Here is a 23,923-nt window from a genome sequence, read left to right as displayed (position 1 = left end):
GTATTGTGTGAAAGATTAAAGCCCACCGTCAACAAACTGATTGGACCGTATCAGTGTGGCTTCAGACCTGGAAAATCAACAACCGACCAGATATTCACCATGCGCCAAGTCTTGGAAAAGACCCGTGAAAGAAGAATCGACACACACCACCTCTTCGTCGATTTCAAAGCTGCTTTCGACAGTACGAAAAGGAGCTGCCTTTATGCCGCGATGTCTGAATTTGGTATCCCCGCAAAACTAATACAGCTGTGTAAGCTGATGTTGAGTAACACCTAAAGCTCCGTCAGGATCGGGAAGGACCTCTCCGAGCCGTTCGATACCAAACGAGGTTTCAGACAAAGCGACTCCCTATCGTGCGACTTCTTCAACCTGCTTCTGGAGAAAATAGTACGAGCTGCAGAACTAAATAAAGAAGGTACTATCTTTTATAAGAGTGCACAGCTGCTGGCGTATGCCGATGATATTGATATCATCGGCCTCAACACCCGCGCCGTTAGTTCTGCTTTCTCCAGGCTGGACAAGGAAGCACAGAAAATGGGTCTGGCAGTGAACGAGGGCAAGACGAAATATCTCCTGTCATCAAACAAACAGTCGTCGCACTCGCGACTTGGCACTCACGTCACTGTTGACAGTCCTAACTTTGAAGTTGTAGATAATTTCGTCTATCTTGGAACCAGCGTAAACACCACCAACAATGTCAGCCTGGAAATCCAACGCAGGATAACTCTTGCCAACAGGTGCTACTTCGGACTGAGTAGGCAATTGAAAAGTAAAGTCCTCTCTCGACGAACAAAAGCTAAACTCTATAAGTCGCTCATAATTCCCGTCCTGCTATATGGTGCAGAGGCTTGGGCGATGACAACAACCGATGAGTCGACGTTACGAGTTTTCAAAAGAAAAATTCTGCGAAAGATTTATGCTCCTTTGCGCATTGGCCACGGCGACTAACGCATTCGATGGAACGATGAGCTGTACGAGATATACGACGGCATTGACATAGTTCAGCGAATTAAAAGACAGCGGCTACGCTGGCTAGGTCATGTTGTCCGAATGGACGAAAACACTCCAGCTCTGAAAGTATTCGACACAGTAACCGCTGGGGGAAGCAGAGGAAGAGGAAGACCTCCACTCCGTTGGAAGGACCAAGTGGAGAAGGACCTGGCTTCGCTTGGAATATCCAATTGGCGCCACGTAGCGAAAAGAAGAAACGACTGGCGCGCTGTTGTTAACTCGGCTATAATCGCGTAAGCGGTGTCTACGCCATTTAAGAAGATGAATAGGATTTGAACTTTTATCTGATACCATGTTCAGACCCACACTTAATCACAAGATTTCGGCTGTTGAGTGGTTTATGCTACTAATCTTATAAATTTATCAAGATTTCGCCATACAAAAGTGACAGTTCAAGATCACTCATCGAAGTGAAATCTAATAGTCCTGGCGATAAAACTCGCACACACATTTCCACATATTATTCCCCCAAAAAACCCTTGCGGGAAGATAAAGTGAGTTGTATCGTTTCCATTTATTATTGTTGCATATTATGCACGTTTGTATGTATGCCTGACGTCACAGTTTTAGGTATGTAATCATACATAAAACCTGTAATAAAAAATCCGCTTGGTTAATATACAACATAAATTAGACATTATGTGTAACATAAAAAAAAAGGTGCGCGGAGTCCCTACGCGCGGATGAAGTTATACTTCTTAGTGATATTCCAAGAAATGTATATCATTTTGTATGAAATAAAAGTAGAAAACTTAAATTCACATTTTATAAATTTATTATAATTTATTATCTCCCCGAGCATGCCTTTGCCAACAAGTCGTCTTTTCGCGACGATGGCAAAAAGCTAAAAATCATAAATTGCACAACTTTCTGGTGCTTCTCGCAAAAATCTGCGTCGATATGTATTCACGATCATACGTATACATACATACATATTTACAAATGTTTGTAGGCGAAGCTGCTACAGCGGCAAGGGGTGACAATCGGCGGCCATTCCTTTACTTATGCCATAGAAATTCCATTGCTACGAATATGGAAATGACAACGAAATAATGCAAATATGCATATTTCTAAAGGTCATTAATTTCTTTGAAGAAATGAAAGGAATTAATGATCCTGAGAAGTATAATCTTAACTTTTCAACGGCCAACGCAGACCAACCAAAAGGAATTTATTCATTAAAATCACCACTCAGAAGTCGTTTTATCCGTTGTAAGCGAACGATTTTCGAAGAAACATCATTTCTAATATGCCACAAGACCAAATTAGAAATGAACTTCTTAAACCTCACGCTGTCAGATAAAACGATATACCTCGTCATCGCGGGTCGATTTCCAAAAAATGTAAATGAAGACTAACTACAGAAATAATCCTGTAAAATATAGCCTTAATTTTTCAACGGCCAACGCAGGGTATTTCAACAAAAGGTCACAGAAAATAGTTGAGAATTCGCAGAAAAGAAAGACAAAGGAAAGAAAAAGCAGTATAACTTCAATAATGAACAAGCGCACAAACATACATATGCGCAGCAGCAGCAAGAAAAGAGGTAACAATCGGCGATCCATTGTATATTTCTTTCATGCATAACCAAACCATAATTAGGACAACTCAATTCAAGTGTCAATGGTGGTCTAGGTGGTAAGCGCTTCAAAAATTACGACGAGCACGAAGGAGGTGCGTAGGTTCGAATCCCAACAGAATTTATTTTTAATTGAATATGTGATCTTATTTTATAATAACTCATTTTAAATATATAAAAGATTTACCTAAACATTATGATGATATTTTCATGATTCATACGCAATGTACGAATGTAAGCAATTTCGTTTTGCCATCGGCATTTCAATTTCTCATGCTTCAATTTCTGCTTTCAACCAAGAAATCGCTTGTATGTATGTATGTACATATGTGCAATATATGCCTTTGCGTTTTGCCGTCGGCATTTCGATATTGACATGCAAAAGTAACTATGTATGTATTTCATTGTTTCGTTTTGGCCCAATTTTGTATATTAAGACAAGTGTCAATAATTGCGACAAAATCAAATATATTATATATTCATATGTAAACATGTTTTAAACTTTAAATAAAATTGAATTATCAATAATTGCGACAATTTTCATAAAGTTGGAAATTTTGCGCGAATAAGACGTGTGCAGGTTAAGTCGTGAATTTTACTTATATTAATTAATTTGAAAGTGCCGAAAAATGCGAAACGAAATTTCAATAAATTTAAATAAATTTAAGTAAATTTACATGTATTTTCATTTATATTTAATTGTCAATAAATTTTTGAAAAATTGTTTGCCCTAGTTTTCCATTTTTTTATTTTCTCACACATTTCAGCCGATTTTTGTATAGAAATTTGACCGGCGTAGAAGCAAAATGCGAAACAATCATACATACATATATTATGTCGTTTGCACATTTGTCTGTATATTTGCGAAAGCAAATTTTCTACAAAAGCATATTTCGATACTTAAACAAAATTATTAGAACCATCGTATGTTTGTTATGTACATGCATAACCAAACCATACTTAATATCTTTGACAGACGACAGCGTTAACCCTGATTAACTGCGCACTTAATCAGATCCAAATTTATAGGTGACAGACAGCAGCGATGCGAGTTAGCGAACAGCTGATTGGCATACTAATAACATTTTCAAATTGATGGAACAAAAATGGATAGAAGACAAGCATTGCGATTGTTAGCCGCACAGATGGTGCAAAACCACAATTTGTTAAACCAAAGAATAAAAACATTACTAGTGAACCTGCTTCAAAAGATTAAAACGATAAATGAATTGACAAAAGCGATACTGGAAACTAGTACCAAAGTGGCGTCTTCGGAAATAAAGGAAAGAAGTGCCTGGAAATTTGTAAGTTTAAAATAGTATATATTGTATATTAATATTTTATACCCCTCATTTATATACATATGTCATTAATAAAAGGACCGCAATGGCAGTTTTTGGGAATACGATGTCAAAAAGATGGATGACATCCGATTTAAAGAAAACTTTCGTCTGAACAAAGAAGCTTTTCACAAAATATGTGAAAAGGTTAAGGAAATCGGAAAGTCCAACAGCAACATGCGACTTTGCATTCCACTTCAGAAAAGAGTGGCTATTACGTTGTTTGCGTTAGGTTCTTCAGCGGAATACAGAACTGTAGCAAGTTTATTTGCCGTAGGACGCACCACAGTTGGGGAAATAGTTGTGGATTTTTGCAAAGCTGTGTGCACAAATTTATCAGATTGCATCAATTCCTATCCCCCAAGCACAGAAGAAGTAGAGCGAAATGTACAAGGTTTTGCACATCTTGGTTTTCCGCAATGTTTTGGAGCAATAGATGGCTGCCACATTGAGGTTCAGCCGAAAAAGGAAGATGCGATCGATTATTACAATTATAAGGGGTGGTATTCGGTTGTTCTGCTGGCAAGTTGCGACTATAGGTAAATTTAATATATAGTACTTATTGGAAATATTTATATAAATTCTTTCACTATTTTATAGATCAAAATTTACATATATACATGTTGGGTCAACTGGAAGAAATAACGATTCGTACATTTTTGAAAGTAGTTCCTTAAAAAAATTCCATGAAACCGCTGATATTTTTGCTCAGAGCATCACTGCAAATGATTGGAGATGCTAATGTCCCCATATTACTTATTGGCGATTCAGCCTTTCGATTGTCGCGTTACATGATGAAGCCTTTTCCATACTCACCAAATCAACCAGTGTTAGAAAAAACATTTAACTATAGTTTATCCAAATGTCGGAGAGTTATAGAGAATGCTTTCGGTCAACTAAAAGTCCGATTTAGAAAAATTGGCAGAGGTTTACCGGTAGCTCCAATAAACGTTAACATTATTATACATGCATGCTGTATTTTGCACAATTTTCTAAAAATTGAAAATGATGAAATTCCTTCTTCGTGGATCCAAGATGCTGCAGAAATAAGTACAGAAATTCAACCACATCACACTACAAGAGCTGGGGAAAATGATGTAACAGCATCGGCTATTAGAAATGCAATAGCTCTGAGTTTTCGTGATTACAGATGTATAGAGTAGCAGAAAACAAATATTAGTACATAGAGTAGTACAAGAGATTATTTTTTATTTAAATTCGTTTTTTGTTACACTTATAATGTTTTAGGACTAGAAAATAACAAAACATTTCATTAAATAATGCCTAGGACTAGAAAAAAACAAAACATTTCATTAAATAATGGCTTAGGACTAGAAAAAAACGATAAAATTATTTTAAACTTAAAGTTTTTCTGCGATGTTCTCCATAAGAGTTAAAAATCTTTCGGACAAATTATTGTGCTGTAGAACAGTCTGAAGTATTTCCTCTGAAACGTGCTTTGTTTCATCCGCAACCCTTTCTAATATCTCAGTTTGTTTTTTTAAAACCTTTAACAACTCGGCGCTAAAATTGCGTTTTCTTGTTGCTGATGAAGGTGATGGTGACGGCAGCGGACATGATGGTGATGGTGACGGCAACGAAGGTGGCAGCGGACATGATGGTGGTGGTGACGGCAACGAAGGTGCTAGCGGACATGATGGTGGTGGTGACGGCAAAGAAGGTGGCAGCGGACATGATGGTGGTGGTGACGGCAACGAAGGTGGCAGCCGACATGATGGCGATGGTGACGGAGGTGATAATGGTGGGTCGGACGGCGGCAACAATTGTGTTAATGTTGAATTCTAAAAAAATAAACTTTATAAATGCATGTGTTTATATAAATAAAATAAATTCGTTTTTTACCTCGGAATACGAGTAGGCCTCTATATACAAAGCCGAATTAACGGCAGTACACCCTACTATGCGATTCACAGCATTATAATGCCTCCAAGGCGAGGGACTACCACCAGAAGGGCCAATTTTGGTTTTCTCCTCTCTGAAAGTAGAGTTATTAATGTGTTAAAAGAAGATATGTAATTATTGAAAAAACTCACCTGTATTTCTTGGTAATGTTTTTTACTTTGCAGTGAATTTCCTCGGCGGTATATTTTTGTGCCATTTCCTGCGAAATCTATTGTATATATGAGCATTTCGCTTTGCACGCCGGAGGTCGTGGGAACGTGCCTCCCATTTTTCCAGCAGCTCCAACTCATCCTTTACGGTCCACCCTGAACGCTTTTTTCTGCCAGCCATCTGAAATTAAAACAAAGATAGTAATTTTCGTTTAGAAGGCAATGCAAAATACTAAAATTACTTACTTTTTATCTTTAATTGTCGCTTTTCAAAATAACTTTGTTTACATTTAAACGTAAAATGGCTGTCACTGTTCTTATTTTTCATTCACAATAGTATACAGCTGTCAATTATTAACAATGTTGCCAACGAAAATCTCACAAACTCCCTAAAATTTTGAGAGTTATGTTTGGATTCAGCAACGGAGTTAGCTGCGGTAACTCCTGAATTAATCCCGAAAAATGCAATTAATCTGGTTTAACGCTGCCGTCTGTCAATGCAATTACAAAGTAATCCCCTCGCGCTGCAATGCACTTATGTCAACGAATTTTCCAGTAATCATAGCACTTGGAAAAATTCTCCGTCGTGGAGCCTTCTTCGATTCTATATCCTCAATTGAGTCAAAACAGTGTCCTCGGAGTGGTCATGTAAATTTGCTGACTAGCCAGAAATTACACGAAGATAAATCAGGCGAATGCGGTGGTTGCGGCACGTTATTAGTTGAAAATGTGGCGAAATGATCACGAATAACCCCTGCGGTATGAGATGGTGCATAATCGCACCTCTTTGTTCAATAAATTCAGGCATAGTAAAAATCGTAGTATTCACTTTTAGAGCCTGGCTCTTTGTTCGAAGCTCATTTTCGCACCGATAACACAAACATACCGACACTTAAAACACAATAAATTCACTTCCAATTGATGAAATGTCATGAAATTCTCACTGGACAATCGATAAAGATAGCAGATTCGATCGCACTAGTACATATAGTTTGGGGGCGCTAGATTCAAAAAGTCCTGTTTACTTTGGAACGCACCTTGTACTAAAGAATATTTGACGTGACATTTAGCATAAACCACTACAACCAACATACAGAAAAAAAAGCGAAGCATAAATAAAAAATTCTCTTTTCAATTTGATCATCTCATTATGTCATTATATAGCTCTTTATGTGAAATTTTGCAATTTGAGAGAAATTGTTGGTAAGCCAAATTAAGGTATAAGCCATCGATAGTCAAAATGTACTATAGATTTTAAGAATAAAACTATCTAACTAATTAGTCCCATCGAATGTTTTGCTACTCTAGTCTCTAGTCCCTCTAGTCGACATACCGTTATAAGGAAATTGTCTGGAGGGTAAGGGAAATTCGGAATGAAGCTAGAGGCGGTGGTTAGAGTTTTTTTAAAATTGTGTAAGATATCTATATCCAATCGAATTATAACGGTGCATCTCGACAGGATAAAATCTATGTCATGCGAACTGTCAAATCGATTGCTATTGCCATTGCCAAATCTGTATGTGGGCATTTGTTATCATAAGATAATCATTTGCGCAAAGGCGTAGGGTAGGTAGGTTCGAGCTGATGTAGCGCATGTGGAAAATAAAAAAAGGATAAAGATCCTTTTTTTACAAATGTATATTTCTGGGAAAAATAAGAATTCATATTTTTGGACTACTATGTAACAATTGTGGCATACATTTTATATACCAATTAAAATAATAAATTTAAAATAAGCAATGATGTTTTAATTTTTGTTAGTATAAGTTTATTAAATTTAAGATTTCGCTTATTCCCAACCCAATTTGCATAATTTTTCTGTAAGTTAACAATATTAAACTAAATATTAATTTTTTGAAAAAATATTATTTTGAAAATGTACTTTATTTTTATAATATAACACAAGCGTCTTAATACTCGCTCTTCTAATTTTCATAGAAATGAAAACTGCGCTGTCAAACTGCTGAAGTGACAGCTTATAGCTTACGATATATGGCATACGAATTAGTTTGCGATATATTGTAAGCTATAAGCAATGTGAAGTCTCCACAGGCAATAGGCACGGCAATACAGTTCGCAAGACATAGATTTTATCCTGTCGAGATGCCCCGTAAAAGCGTTTATTTGTCTTTGTTTACACTTGTTTATATGATACTGATTTAAAAATTTCAGTTCTGTCAATCTTACATACATATGTATGTATATGTATATAAAAATCAAACGCTATTTCGGTATGTCCGGGCCCGAACCACAGCACGGAAAGACGTGAAAATTTGCACGGGTATTCCTTTAGTCCTGGAGAAGGACCAAACGACGGCCTTTTTTGCAAAATCACCCTCGATTTGACTGAAAATTGGTGATGAGGTAGCTTGGAACCTCGCTTCTTTCTATTGTTTTATGTTAAAAGTGACAACAATTCAAAATTAAAAAAAGTATATTTCAAAACATAATATCAACCATGTGTTCAATATTCATGTAAGAATTATTTGAGTATTTTAATACTTCAAAAAAAAAAAAAAAAATAACATCAAACAGATACTGGCAGGATATAGTATTTTTTGTTTACGTACATACATATGTACAGAGATTGTATTTGAAGTTGTTCCTGAACTAGAAAAAGTTGAATCACAAATTAAAATTGGTGCATAATAGCTCACATATGCTCACGTGCAATCTTGCAAGAGCAAGAGAATCCCCCTAATATTTAAACTGAAACGATCATGTTTGCGTTTTCTGAAGTGTCTGGGTTTTAGCTGTCAATTTTATTATTACGTTCGTTGAATGTTAAACAAATTATTACCATATGATTAGACTAGCCGCGTCCTCTTTACTTATACACTATAACAAGAAAAATTTGTATGTGTAACAATATACGATCGTCGTATTATGCAGAGACCGTGACATACATGTTGTATTGCATCACTGACCTGCGCACGCATGCAACTCTAAACATACACCCTGGAAGAGACTGTACACAATTAGTTCAATAAACAATGAGTTGCTTTGGTATTGAGCAAAGTTCTTCTAAAAAAAATAAAATAAAGGAATGCGCAATAAAACTGAAAAATTGTTTGAGCCTGTACAAAGCTGGTTATGGAAATAAAGTTGACGCTACGGTATTAAATTTTTAAGATTTTATGGTGAAGGAAGAAAAAATGCAAGCATGATATCGATATCAGTGGCATGCGTCAACAGCTGTACACTATTATAGAAGATTGTATGTACTCGATTTAGCTCTGCAGCTCGAATTATTTTCTCTTGCAGTAGGTTGAAGAAGTCCCACGATAGATAGTCGTCTTCGCTGAAACCTCGTTTGGTATGAAACGAAACGGTGCGGACCTTCCTGATTCTGATGAAGCTTTTGGTATTACTCAACGTCAGTTTCACAGCGGCATAAAGGCAGCTCCTTTTCATGCTGTCAAAAGCAGCTTTGAAATCGACGAAGAGGTGGTATGTGTCGATCGTTTCCAAGATTTGGCTCAACTTTGGTAGTTTGCTCAGGTTGTCGGGTCATCCTATTGATGAAATAGCTAGAGCACACCTCAATTCCAATCGTCGCGCATTTTCGTGCCATCATGATCGGGCAATGGAACGTCCGGTGCATCGTCAACGATTGGGGTTTGATCTTCTCCTGGTGTTATGTTTTTACTGCCTTTCAGCAGGCTTCGGTCTTGAAACCTTCGAATACTCGCCGCATCTTTTCGTAGAATTTTCGAGCATTACCCCTGTCGGCAAGGTTGTCAAGCTCTTCCAATTTCGATCTCTCCCTTTTTTTGTGTGCAAAGGCGTACATAAAATTCCGAGATAGGCAGTCTATTTTTTCTCCACTGCGACACGGCACTCGTCATCGTACCAGCTGTTCTTTTGCCTTTTGCGAAAACCAATGGTTTTTTTTTGCAGCTGTACGTAAGCCGTCCACAGTTAACTTATACCGAGATGCTGATGAGTGTTTTCAGAGAGCAGGAGTGCAAGTCGTGTAGAAAATCGTTCGGCTTTCTGTTGTGATTACAGCTTGACGACGTCTAACCTTCCTGGTATTTTTCGACGTGCATTTTTTGTTGCACAGAGGCGGGTGCGTATCTTGGCTGCACCAAGATAGTGGTCGGAGCCAATGTTAGGGTATGCACATCTAAAACACTGGATGGAGACGTGTCTTCCGTCTATCACAACATGATCGATCTGGTTGGTGTCTTTTCGATCCGGAGACAGCCAGCCAGCTTGGTGAATTTACCCGTGCTGGAATCTAGTACTACAGATATATAGCAAATGCCACCAGGATCTACTCATTTCAGTCCTTGTGCGTCCATCGCATCAACCAGATTTTTTTACATATATTGAAGTTGTTGCGGACCTATTATCTGAAATTATTAGTAGCATTTATGTATGTTATGGAGGCCAGTGCCTTGGAAAGTTCTGATTGGAAATGATATTGAAACAAATTTAAAAAGGAAAAGAAAATGTCCCAAAGTAATATTACTAATAATTTTTCATAACATAATATTTGTGTGCAAATAAATGAGTTTTTTTGTGTTTGCTTACCTGCTCATTTCACTTAGGTGCACTAAATCGTGTGTAATGATGTAACAGCTAAACGAAATATACCATATGATTTGAAATACAGTTCATTGGCAGTTTTGTAAAAACTGTCTGATCAGACAATGAAGTTGATATTGTCACGTGGCTGTCGCTCTTAAGAAAACGTGTTTTTATGGGCAGAATTTGACTTCGCATTCATTAATTATACCCTAAACAGAGTATATTAATTAGCCACTACATATGTATGTTTGCATGACCCACAAGCCCTTATAGTATATATAACAAGTAAGGAAGTAGCTACTTAGCTCTCCTTGTCTTGCAAAAACTTTTCTTTAAAAAAGGTTTGTACGAATTCAATATAAATATTTTGAAGATACTGAATGGGATACAACAAAATTTTATATCATTTTACTTTTATTTATTCCAGTCATATTCAGTGTTAAACTACATAATTTTCTAAGGAGATTGTCCATTTAATTTCACTGAATCATCCCACATATTGACCGACAGAAGCTATTTAAAGTCAGATGAAAATCCAAGTACGAGGAATTTTAAAATTAAAATTAAAATTGATGTACCCCGTTCAAAAAATTATATGTGCAATACTGCAACTTTAATTAGTTTTGAAAGGAAAGAATGTACATTTTTTTCTTGACTGTTGAAATGGACTTGACTAATGGAAGGAACTAATCTTAAATAAACAAAATTATATTAAAAATAACTAAAAGTTTCCGAAATTTCTATATATGTTATATTAGTATGTGCAAAAAATATTTCAATGAAAGTGTGTACGTATCTATTTATTTAGAGATAAAATGGTATTTAATTTTTGAATAAGGGATTGTGTTAGCTTCCTGTTGTCTAGAAACTCAACAAAGATTATTCATTCCTTACCCCTAGTGGGTGGAAATGAAACAGTCTTTCGTCGGGTGAGAATTTATTTATTCTTATTGTTTTATGTTCTAATATGCGGGAATATACACCCGTCTTACAATTATTTTTGTTTTAATTTGCCTGTATTTTGAACAGGGCTTTTTTGTATATCGCCTGTTTTGTAAATACAGGACTTTTTTGTACTTGGCTGAGCTCTTTATACGGCTCGAAGACCAAGTGTAAAAACTCAACAAAGATTTATCATTCCTTACCACTGGTGGGGGGAAATGAAAAGACCTTCATCGAGTGAGAATTTATGCATTGATTTTATTTTGTTTTTCTTTGCTTATATACAAATTTTAAAACTTCCTTATCTAATTAAATATATGTATGTGTATGTATGTTACAGCACACCACATGGGGTCGTTTCCAGTATACAATCCAGTATACAATTTAATACATGTGTGTGTGTGTGCTGTCATATAATTTATGTTGTATGGTTTGGGCTGTTTTCAAGTGCACAAGTGCATTTGTAATCAATTGCCCAAACCTAAGTAAATATATTTATATTACATATCTTGAGTGCATGCTTATTGCATTTAAATGCATACCCTACAAGAAACTGATGATCGTTTCACTAATACACGCACATTTTTTATGTCAGAGCTGACGAAAAAATGACACTCAAATGACTGTCAAAGCTTATGTTAAAAAGAGAAGCCTATGAATGATATTGCTTATATATGTAAGAATGAAATAGCTTAATTATTCAACACTGTCATCATTGACAGTAAAATGAAATTGAATTGAAAAAATCAATGTTGATTTTTTTTTTTAATAAACACTTTTCAACACTAAACATCGTTTATCAACACTGATCTGTATGCAGAAAAGCAACCCTGTAAAAAGAGATACATACAATTCCATATATGTACGTTTATAAAATGTTGCGCAAAAAAATGTTTACTGTTATTCTTGCCACAAACGAGAAGTGTTGCGCATTAATTCAGTGAATTCTAAATTGAATTATTATATTTCGTGCGTTGTTTAAGTGATTTATGTTTTGTGATTAAATCTACAGTTTACTATATTATTAAGAAAAGATAAGTAAAAATGAAAAAAACGACATTTCAAAATCATTTAAGTAAAGAAAAAAGGATTTTCAAATCCAAAATGATAAAATATAAAAATTTTGTGGAATGTGCGGGGAAGTTAAATAGTGCGCAGAATAGTGAACTCATAAATACGATGAAATATGTTGCAAAAGAAAATGACGAAAATAGTGATGTTGCATTTTTTTGCATTCCTCACGTCGAACAGTTTCTTCTCATTCTTCTTTTGCATCATCTCTTTCACGATTTTTCGCAACAACCCGCACATTCTGCTTAAATGATTTTAATAACATAAATTTAATAAAAATTTCAATTTTACATGAGCTCTACAAGCAATATGTTTGGCGAATCAATCTATATATGCATGTATATTATGTGTTTATTTATTGTATGTATTGTATTGCCTCGGCATTGGCGAAGATAAGCCTGTTCAATATATTTGAACATATTGCCGAAGGAAAAAGTAATTGATCAATTTTAGTGGACTGTATGTGTTTCTAAAATAGTGAGAATTACATTGTTTCATATCTTACTAGCTGACCCGGCGAACTTCGCACCGCCTAATTATTGGAGGCATATTTAGTAAGTCACAAACACACGACACAATACTTTTTTAATTTTATTGAAATTTGCTGCTTTTAGATTTTTAGGAATATTAAAGAATTATAGTATAGATGCACAGCAAAGAGACGTTAACATTTCAAGTGACATTTTACCATAGACAATTTTTTTGAGTGAATACTGACAAATATTTACACTATAACTATCAAACTACATCTGTCGTTTTTTTTTGACGATGGCCATGGTTAGGAAAAGAAGAAGAACTACATCTGTCATCGAGAAAATAAAGAATTCAAACAACTATAATATAGTTATAGTGAAGCTATATATCCCTCAACTCCTTAAAATGCATTGTCCGTTTTGTAAAAAGTGAATGGAATGGCAGAAAAAAAATAATAACTGTCCAGATTGTATTAAATTATTATTAAGATGCGACGAATGCTACAACATAATCGCTGTTACCTTCAGATTTTGTACCAAGTGTGGTAAGAATGTAGAACGAATAATATGCGTGAACAGGGCAAAAGTACAAAAAAATATATTAAAGCAAAAGCTGCTATCTAAACCAAAACACGTTTCTACAATGCCATCTTCATCATCTGAGGAGACATTCTGTGAATTAAATTTATCGGCCGAAGACATACAGGGCATTCAAGTTATTGAAGACAGCCAAAAGCCCAACATCAAGAATGTTCTGGTAGATATTGATGTTATTGAAGACAGCCAGCAGCTCAGCATTGATAATGTTCTGATCGAATCAGATTTGTCCGAGTCGCCTAGTACTTCCACCATATTATCATGTCCTGGCGAGCCAAGTGGTTCCCAAGTAGATGGAGTTAAGTTGATGGAAATAAAGAGTTACTAATACACGTTGACATTAAGGATCCAAATGCACATATTATATACATATTAAGTCATTTATTTATATTTATACACTACATATACAAAAATTTAAAATTTTCTTGGATGTGCTCGTTTCTGGACTGTGAACATGATAAACAAATCTTTGCTTAAATTAAATACAACACAGTTATGATCATATACAGTTAATTAATATAGTGCTTTCTGGTAGGCAATATTTTTAGTTTTTTTTTTTTGCGGTGCGTAAATAAATAAGGATGTTGGTTTTCCGACACGCGAACACGCAACGTACAATTGTCTATGTGCGAAACAGGGAAACTCTAAGTTTATTCCGCAAACTTGCAAAGATTGGCCTTGCGATTTATTAATGGTCATCGCAAACGCCAGACGCACGGGAAATTGCAACCTTTTAAAATCAAATGGCAAATCCGTTGGAATCATAGGTATTCGTGGGATTAAGACATCCTTTCCTTTGTATCGGGTGATTTTTTAAGAGCTTGATAACTTTTAAAAAAAAAAAAACGCATAAAATTTGCAAAATCTCATCGGTTCTTTATTTGAAACGTTAGATTGGTTCATGACATTTACTTTTTGAAGATAATTTCATTTAAATGTTGACCGCGGCTGCGTCTTAGGTGGTCCATTCGGAAAGTCCAATTTTGGGCAACTTTTTCGAGCATTTCGGCCGGAATAGCCCGAATTTCTTCGGAAATGTTGTCTTCCAAAGCTGGAATAGTTGCTCGCTTATTTCTGTAGACTTTAGACTTGACGTAGCCCCACAAAAAATAGTCTAAAGGCGTTAAATCGCATGATCTTGGTGGCCAACTGCCCATGCATCCCGAAAAATGCACTGTTTGGTGTGGTTTGTACGCTGGTGGAATCTTTGGACCGTATTTTTTCAAAGATGCTGTTGGACGCAACGTTACGGTGAATGGCGATCGCTATCGTTCGATGCTAACAAACTTTTTGTTGCCAAAAATGGAAGAACTGAACTTGGTTGACATGTGGTTTCAACAAGATGGCGCTACATGCCACACAGCTTGCGATTCTATGGCCATTTTGAGGGAAAACTTGGAGAACAATTCATCTCAAGAAATGGACCCGTAAGTTGGCCACCAAGATCATGCGATTTAACGCCTTTAGACTATTTTTTGTGGGGCTACGTCAAGTCTAAAGTCTACAGAAATAAGCCAGCAACTATTCCAGCTTTGGAAGACAACATTTCCGAAGAAATTCGGGCTATTCCGGCCGAAATGCTCGAAAAAGTTGCCCAAAATTGGACTTTCCGAATGGACCACCTAAGACGCAGCCGCGGTCAACATTTAAATGAAATTATCTTCAAAAAGTAAATGTCATGAACCAATCTAACGTTTCAAATAAAGAACCGATGAGATTTTGCAAATTTTGTGCGTTTATTTTTAAAAAAAGTTATCAAGCTCTTAAAAAATCACCCGATATTTTCCTTTGATTATTTTAGCTTCGATGATGTTATTCATGAGTTTCTTCACAACCAATCTCGTTCTATTGCAAAGTCGAGGTTGATTAATATTACGCAGCATGATGACAACTTACCCTACTTTTAATTTCAAATTATATGGTGGTAGTCCAGGCAAGTCCGTTTTCATATCCTTCAAGTGGTCATGGATAATATGATACGAGACTCTTTGATTCGAGAGAGAGCTGTCAAAACTCGCATTTTTTATAACATTTGCCAATGATGCCACTGCTGAAAAATATTAGATTGGGCATTTTATAAACTACTTTTGGACATTTTGCAATTTCCACACTACCACTTAGGTATGCAAATAGCGCGTTACCGATATTATTTTTGGGTGCTCGGTTCCCCAGTAGGCCTATATCACCCATATACAACATATACATATATACATATTAAAAATAAATACATAGTTAACAAATAAAAAAAATGTATATAAACATCAGAAACGAAAACAATTCATAAAAAATATCACAATATATATGCTACATAGTACTAATATGTAGATGAATAAATACATTTCTTATAACTAATGTAACAATTTAAAATAATAATGAACACAAAAACAAAACAATTCATGTTGTAACAAATTAATGTAATAAAAAAACAGAAAAACCAAACAATTCATTTAAAAATATCACAAATTGAAGACATATGTATTCAATACATATATATACTTAATTAATATAACCTAAAATAATATTTACAGAAATATACATATACGCAAAGCCAAAGTTTCCCAGAACCCAGTTTTAAATAACAAAATATAATTAAAAAGACGAAACAAGAAGCCGAAGAAAAATTAGGATATAAAATTGTCTCGAAAATATTATATTTAGGTGCCAATTTTGAAGCTATTTTTTTCAAAAAATCCTACATATGTGAAACACATAATATTTTTGTTTTATAGTGAGGTCTACTAAGGTTCCTATTGAAAAACTTAAGGGCGAATATACGAATCCTAATATATAGTGCTAGATTAGCATTACTGTCGCTTTTACTACAACATTTATAAGGGCTGACATGCTTCATTTTATCGAATAATAATTGCCCTACGCCTATCCTGTAACAAACGCAATCAAATTCCCTAACAAAAATTATTTCTATTTCTTTTAAGTAATCTAAAAATCCCTGAGGCGGCTTAATTAAATTGCATCTGTCAATTTGCCTTTCTTGCGTAAAGAGGTATTCGACTGAAAACTCATCTCCTAAATAAGGTAAGGGTTGAGAGCAAGTGTGTGCCCTAAATGTTTTTAAATAAAAATAGCCACTAACATATGCAAATGCATTGTCTCTAGAAAAATCTACCTCAACATCATCTACCTCGAAGTTGCTGTCTAATCCTAGCCTATTGAACGAATGTTCAGGTCGTGGAAGTCCCTGGAACTCTTGCCACGATAAGTCCTGCATTAAACGGTCATTACACACACTTTCTATTATATCATTCGAAATGTTAGGAGAAAAGCTTTCGTTGGGAGCTGCCGGTTCGCAGTTTCCGTTGGTTACCAAGTTGGCGTAACGCAACCCCCATGACTTTTTAAACAAATTGCAGAACATATAAGGTGTTATCCTTACACATCTGCCACCGCCCCTTCTGATTTGTCCAAAATAATTTTCAAGGTTGTCCTGACATAATCGTCTCGTCTGTACATGTTGCAAACCTAAGCGTGACAAGAATCGCCACAATCGTTTTAAACTATTTATGTTAAGGATCCAACCCTTAAGGTAGTTGAAAGATGAAGTTATGTCAGCCCCGGTGTCATCGTTAACCGTCTAAAAATTGCAACTGTTCGGGAGTTGCCGAAAAAACTTTTTTATTGGGCAAAATAGCTTCAAAATTACTACTATTAAATATATCAAATAATTTATTAATAAATAAAATATATTCCGCCGTATTACAGTAACTATGTTGTCCCTCAAGACAAGTCAAATGACCGGAACTATAAATCGATAACATTCCGGAAGCGACTCTGTCACTGAACACTTGACTAGCAAGTTTGACACTCACTTTTTGAAAATTATTTGACGCAATATGAGCATCAGACAATTTCGGTGCACAGCGAATGTGATTTTGCGAATCTTTATTATAAAAGTGCACTATATCGGACGCGATTTAAAACATACTTTATTTTTACAGTTTTCGAGACAATTTCTGGTATTTTTTAAAAGGTGGGGACAATCATTAAAAAAAACACCTCTTTGCCATTTACATTGAAGGATGGGCGCTCTTCGCAAACCCCTAAGACCCTAGCTAAATTGAGAAAGTTAGAACCCTGATCACAAACAAAATGGCATGGATTAAGACCTATCTTTTGTAGCTGGGTAATGGCCTCAAAAATATATTTTTTGGCTACATCACCTTTACAGGAACCATGGACAATAAAATACGATAGGAGGTGAGACCAAGGTGTTCCACCAATACCTTGGACCATCAGAGTCATCGCATTACCTATTACCTATTCTACAAGTGCGATTTTCATCGCCGTAATCCTCAACTCCTACAATTTTGTCAAATTTAGGTAAATATTGCATACGACTCTTAAGTGCCATTTCGTCACACAAAATAGACACAAATTTTTGTTCCTGACTAAATCCCCGACTTCCTGGATCGCGGGGCCATTCCGAAACAAACTCCTCCAAAGTTCTCTCATCCGGAAACCTAAGGATTGGCTTAAGGTGTTTGTAAGCTAAAGGTGATAAGAAGTATACGCCTAAAGCCAGTGTTTTAAAATAACTGTCGTATCTACGACCATTGGGATTTCGGTTGAAATTTTTTATACTATTGCGCACTATGGCGCTTATCTGTGGAGGAAAATTACTATTAAAGTGGCCTATTAAATCAAAACCTTCCTCTTTCTCCTTTAATTCATTCTTTATTCTTCTGTATTTCTTTGCTAAATCTTCTAACTGATATTTTAAGTAACTAATTTCCCTTTCCTTTTCTTCTAATTTATTTTTCAAGCATAAATTTTCCTCCACCAATTTTTGTTCCCTAAGAGCTCCTGATACTAAACTTAAATTTGTTTGACTGCCTATTTCCCTGGAATTAGCTATCCCTAAAAACCCTACTTCCTTCTGCGCTTCTTTTGCCACGGATGCTAATAGCATCAAATTATTACCGTTATCAAGCAATCCTGATTCGGTATCATTATTTAGAAAAGAAAAATCTTCCGTTCCCATTTCAATTATTGAATTGGGACTAAAAACATTTTTATATTTAAAACTAGGTTCCGGTGCATTTGGCAAATGCGTGTCCGGAACAGCATTAAGCCTTAGCTTTTTCTTCAACTTCATGGTTAAGGAAAAGTGCCGATCACAGGCAAACAGATGCTTAATTTTGGTGTCTCCTACACCCAACCGATTCAGCCAAATTAAATATCTAATAAAAATACAAATAAAGAAACCCTACACCTTACAACCAAAATCTTATTTATATTTATTTTAATTGAAGCAAATACTATTATACTTTTCTACTTATTAAACTATTATTTATTTTTAAATACTACACGTAATATATATACTATTCTAATTATATTTTTCCTACCAAAATACTGTAATTTTTGAAATTATTTCTACACTAAGTACTACAATCAATAATGTGATACAATAAAATATTTATTTTTATTTAACATAAAAGAACGTAGTAGAATTTAATTACAAATATATTATTACTATATGTACTGAGATTAGTAAATTATATATTTTTAAGAACTACTATATTAACTCTATAAAATATCATGCACAAAGTTTAAATTTAAAAAATACTATATACAAATACTCATAGTTTTTAACTTTTGGACTAATCTGTCTTTATCCTTTTCCTTACAAGGAAAGTTGAAAATATGCTCTCCGCCTTCGCATCCAACCACACACTTCCTCACTTTCGGCATTTTTACTAAATTATACAAAATTAGTAAATTAATCACTTTGAAAATACATATATAAATATTAATACACACAACACACCAAAATTTTTTTACCCACTTCTATGAAATTTCGTTTCACACTGATTTTGTCAGTTAATTATAGCGGTTTATTTCTGGCATCCCGCCTTTTCTGAAATCAACTGTCAAAAATTCCCTGATCTCCTTGGCTGTCAAATAATCAAGGAACGCGTTTGACAGAAAAAGAGAGCCAACGCTAAAGTCTCGTATCATATTATCCATGAAGTGGTGTTCTTTGTTTACGACGCTGAAAAGACTTTGATGATGCGTTCGATGTGTAGTAGCGCGGCGTATCAGCATACAGCAAAGTGCGAGCGAATTGATCAGTTGCACAAATTGAGAAGAAACCTGTCAATGTGGTCACAGGTGGACGTGCCGCTCTATCCACAGCGTTGTTTGGGTTGAAATACACACTCGTTGTCCATTTTCTAAATGAACTGCCAAATGCAATACAGTGGGATGTCTTTCATGAATTGCAAACGAAAATATGCGCCAAATAGCCTCATTGCTGCTTACATAGCGACCCATCTGATAGTGAGACACTTCATCATTTGTGTTTGTTACTGCGAACATGGCCATGTCGCTACCTTTGTTAACATATTGACATATGTACTTTATGGATTTCACAGAGTTACACAATTCCACGTTGATGTGAGCTTCAAAAGTTTTGGACAATATGGGCGAGAACGGCACAATCCAACTATCTACATGAAAATCTTGTCCTTTTATCTTGACATCTACAGATCGTCCACCGTCCTCAACTGATCGCCGACGATACAATGGGTAACCATCGATTCCCGAGATGGTTTCAGCAAGCAAGTTTCTCGGGTACCGTTTGGAGCACTTGCCGTCGATCATACAGGGTGAGCTGTTGTTGAAAACTCCGCAAGGTCCATGTATCATGTGTTTAGTTACTATCGTATGCAATTTTGGATCAACCGTTTCATCAGGAATTTCGGCTGAAATAATGGAATCAATTTCTTCTGGCCTTATTTTGTCAACCAACCAGACTAATATATGAGCATGTGGCAAACCACGCTTTTGCCACTCAACAGAGTACATCCAACAACGTACATGCATGCATACCAAGGATGTTAAAGTAGGAGCGCAGCAAAAAGTCTCTAAATTTATGGACAAAACAATGTAACGTTCGGATACCCGTACTTTTTACATGAGATGATAAAACAATGGAACGTTCGGATACACTTATTAGGGGGCATCTCGACTGGTAGGTAGCTGATGTAGGGCACGTTTTGAGCTCTTGAACTCCTTAAATCTTTTGTGTGGAACATAAAAAAAGGATAAATATCCTTTTTTTACAAATGTATTTCTGGGAAAAATAAGAATTTATATTTTTGGACTACTATATAATAATTGTGGCATAACTTTTATATACCAATTAAAATAATAAATTTAAAATGAGAAATGATATTTTGATTTATGCTTGTATAAGTTTATTAAGTTTAAAACTTCACAACCCAATTTCCATAATATTTCTATAAATTAACAATATTAAACTAAATATTAAATGTTATTTTGAAAATGTACTTTATTTTTATAATATAACACAACCGTCTTAACTCGCTCTTCTAATTTTCATATTACCGAAATTAAAATGCCGTCGGCATATGTGGAAATGGAATATGTTGCCTCTTCGAAATTTTCATATAAATGAAAACTGCGTTGTTAAACTGCTGAAGAGACAGCTTCTAGCTTACCATATTTGGCAAACTATGTAGTATTCTATATCTAGTAAGCAATGAGCAATGTGGAGTCTGCACAGGCAGAGATGTCCCGTTATTATAATAAAAGTATTTTTGAGAGTTGGTCAACACATTAATTATATTTATATATTTTGAAATTTGAAATTGAAATTTAAATACACGATGTTATGAGCAACGTTGATATTATGTTGTCGATTCAAAAGTCTTGTTTTAATGCGTTCTTCAATTCGAGTGGAACTGAGAGTACAAATACCGTCAAATGTTTGACAGCAAGTAAGTGGTCAACTTTTATATGGGAAAATGGAATTGTCGTTTTACTCTATCTTGCTCGTAATTTTTCCTTATTTGCTCACCGTTTAGACCTACCCTGGACTACGACAAACATTTTAAAACCAAAGTCAGCTCAATCGGCCCAGCCGTTCTCGAGTTTTAATCAGACTAACGAACAACAATTCATTTTTTATTTATATAGATGTAATATGTTGAATATTCTTAAGTATAATAACAATGCGTACTGAATGTCCATGTTCATTTTTGAACATTCTCCTGGGTGACAAAAGTGACTTCCAACCGCAGATTGTAATCGACGTTTCGTTTGTTAACGCAAGCTGCCATGGTATTAGTAACTCTCAAATGGTTACTACTACATCCGCTTTTCCAACTGGAACTCTTTCGGCTATTTCAATAGTTTTATGTACTACTTTTTTTACTTTTACGTCATTTTTAATATGGTCCTTCTCCTTTTCTTTATCGCGTTGCTTATCTTTCTCCACTTCAGGTTTCTCTGATGCATCGTCCTTCTTTGTATCAATAGTTTTACGTTCTTTACAGAAATAGAAATTTGGCAAACTTTCACTCCAGATAGACTCATTTCTTTAATCAACCCACGCTGCTCATCTGACGATTCAGTTCTAGGTGACATTTTTCTACAAATGCAAAAAATTTATTTATATATAAATATTTTTGTCGTTTTAAAACTTTGTCTATGTACTGTGCTTACATTAAAGGTTTTGTCTTCGCTTTGCGTACTGACATGTTTACTTGGCACCAGTCGGAATAAAAATAGTTTATTTTGCATATACTTGTATAATTATTTTATACCTAAGTTCATCGGTACTATGGAAACGGTGCGGGCATGAACTTTTTAAATGGTTGTAAACCATAAAGTAACAAGAAAAAACGTTAACTTCGGCTGCACCGAAGCTAATATACCCTTCACAGGTGCATTTCTTTTTGTAACTATGTGTTCAGTTTATACGGAAGCTATATGCTATAGTAATCGGGGAGGATGGAGTCTTGTGTAGAAGTTCACGCAAGTAAGGAAAGTTCTCTGATCGCCCTTCACTTGTGAGTGGCCAGAAACGATTCTTTTACATATGAGCACTAATAATTCCCGTCATGCTATATGATGCAGAGGCTTGGACGATGACAACAAGTGATTAGTCAACGTTCCGAGTTTTCGAGAGAAAAGTTCTGCGAAAGATTTATGGAACGATGAGCTGTATGAGATATATGACGACATTGACATAGTTGACGTTGGCCACGGCGAATATCGCATACGATGGAACGATGAGCTGTATGAGATATATGACGACATTGACATAGTTCAGCGAATTAAAAGACAGCGGCTACGCTGGCTAGGTCATGTTGTCCGAATGACGAAAATACTCCAGCTCTGAAAGTATTCGACGCAGTAGCTGCCGGGGGAAGCAGAGGAAGAGGAAGACCTCCATTCCGTTGAAAGGACCATTTTGGAAGGACCTGGCTTCGCTTGGAATATCCAATTGGCGCCACGCAGCGAAAAGAAGAAACAACTGACACGCTGTTGTTAACTCGGCTATAATCACGTAAGCGGTGTCTACGCCAATTTATATTACTACCTTAAGCAGTAATCCATGTCAAATTTCGTAAAGATACCACGTCAAATGCGAAAGTTTTCCATACAAGCCCTTGATTCCTATCGTTCGGTTTGTATGGCAGCTATATTATAGTAAGCCGATCTGAGCAATTTTTTCCGATATTACATTATTTCTATAAACAATAACTCATACCAAATTTCGTGAAGATATATCATCAAATAACGAAGTTTCCCATGCAAGTATTTGATTCCGATCATTCAATTTGTATGGCAGCTATATGCTACAGTTAACCGATCTGAACAATTTCTTCGGAGATTACATTTTTGTCTTAGAAAATAGTCTATAGCAAATTTTGTGAATATATCTTGTCAAATGTAAAAGTATTCAATACAAGAACTTTTTTCCGATCGTTCAGCTTGTATGGCAGCCATATGTTATAGTAGTCCGATATCGGTAGTTCCGACAAATGAGCTTGTGGCTAAATCGACTCGGCTCAACATACTGATCATTTATATACTTATATACTTTATAGGGTCTCGGCCGCTTCCTTCTGTATTTTACAAACTTCGTGACAAACTTAATATACCCTGTTCAGGGTATAATAGCAAGAAAATGTGTATGCTAAACATGTTTACTGTGTTCTAGTATAAAACAATTTTCACATATAGTATAATTATTTGACTGATGTACATTTTCTTTAAGACCGATAAAATTTTAGCTTTAGTTTACCTTGCCTGTAGCAGACCCTAAGTTTGAACGAGTTGCTTTGAACTTGGTGATTTTCGTATGTTAATTGATCAAAGAATTGAATTCTTGTCCAAAAACAATAAGGTAACGTTGTTCCATCCTCCATATTCGCCAGACATGGCTCTTGTGACTTTTTCCCATTTCCAAAAATAAAGAGAGCCTTAACTGGCCGTATTTTTACAAGCATACCTGACATTAAAAGTGCATTG

General features: G+C 35.5%; 1 protein-coding gene and 2 pseudogenes across 1 annotated transcript; 1 reads left to right on the top strand and 2 right to left on the bottom strand.

The window, feature by feature from the left end:
• Positions 1 to 2,197: 2,197 nt before the first annotated feature.
• LOC126766324 (small nucleolar RNA U3) lies at positions 2,198 to 2,400 on the bottom strand (annotated as a pseudogene).
• A 1,172-nt stretch (positions 2,401 to 3,572) lies between these two features.
• On the top strand, positions 3,573 to 5,420 carry LOC126766142 (putative nuclease HARBI1; annotated as a pseudogene).
• LOC126766050 (uncharacterized) lies at positions 5,256 to 6,467 on the bottom strand. The gene is made up of 4 exons (XM_050483752.1): positions 5,985 to 6,467; positions 5,794 to 5,926; positions 5,439 to 5,732; positions 5,256 to 5,261 (listed from the first exon to the last, which is right to left on the bottom strand). Exons 1-4 carry the CDS (start codon positions 6,047 to 6,049, stop codon positions 5,256 to 5,258), a joined length of 498 nt encoding a protein of 165 aa, XP_050339709.1. The 5' UTR covers positions 6,050 to 6,467.
• Between the last annotated feature and the right edge of the window lie 17,456 nt (positions 6,468 to 23,923).

This window comes from Bactrocera neohumeralis, unplaced genomic scaffold, assembly GCF_024586455.1.
Source record: "Bactrocera neohumeralis isolate Rockhampton unplaced genomic scaffold, APGP_CSIRO_Bneo_wtdbg2-racon-allhic-juicebox.fasta_v2 cluster11, whole genome shotgun sequence".
Classification (NCBI taxonomy): Eukaryota; Metazoa; Arthropoda; class Insecta; order Diptera; family Tephritidae; genus Bactrocera; species Bactrocera neohumeralis.
Note: the sequence above shows the minus strand (reverse complement) of the source record. Positions and strands in the feature narration are given on the sequence as shown.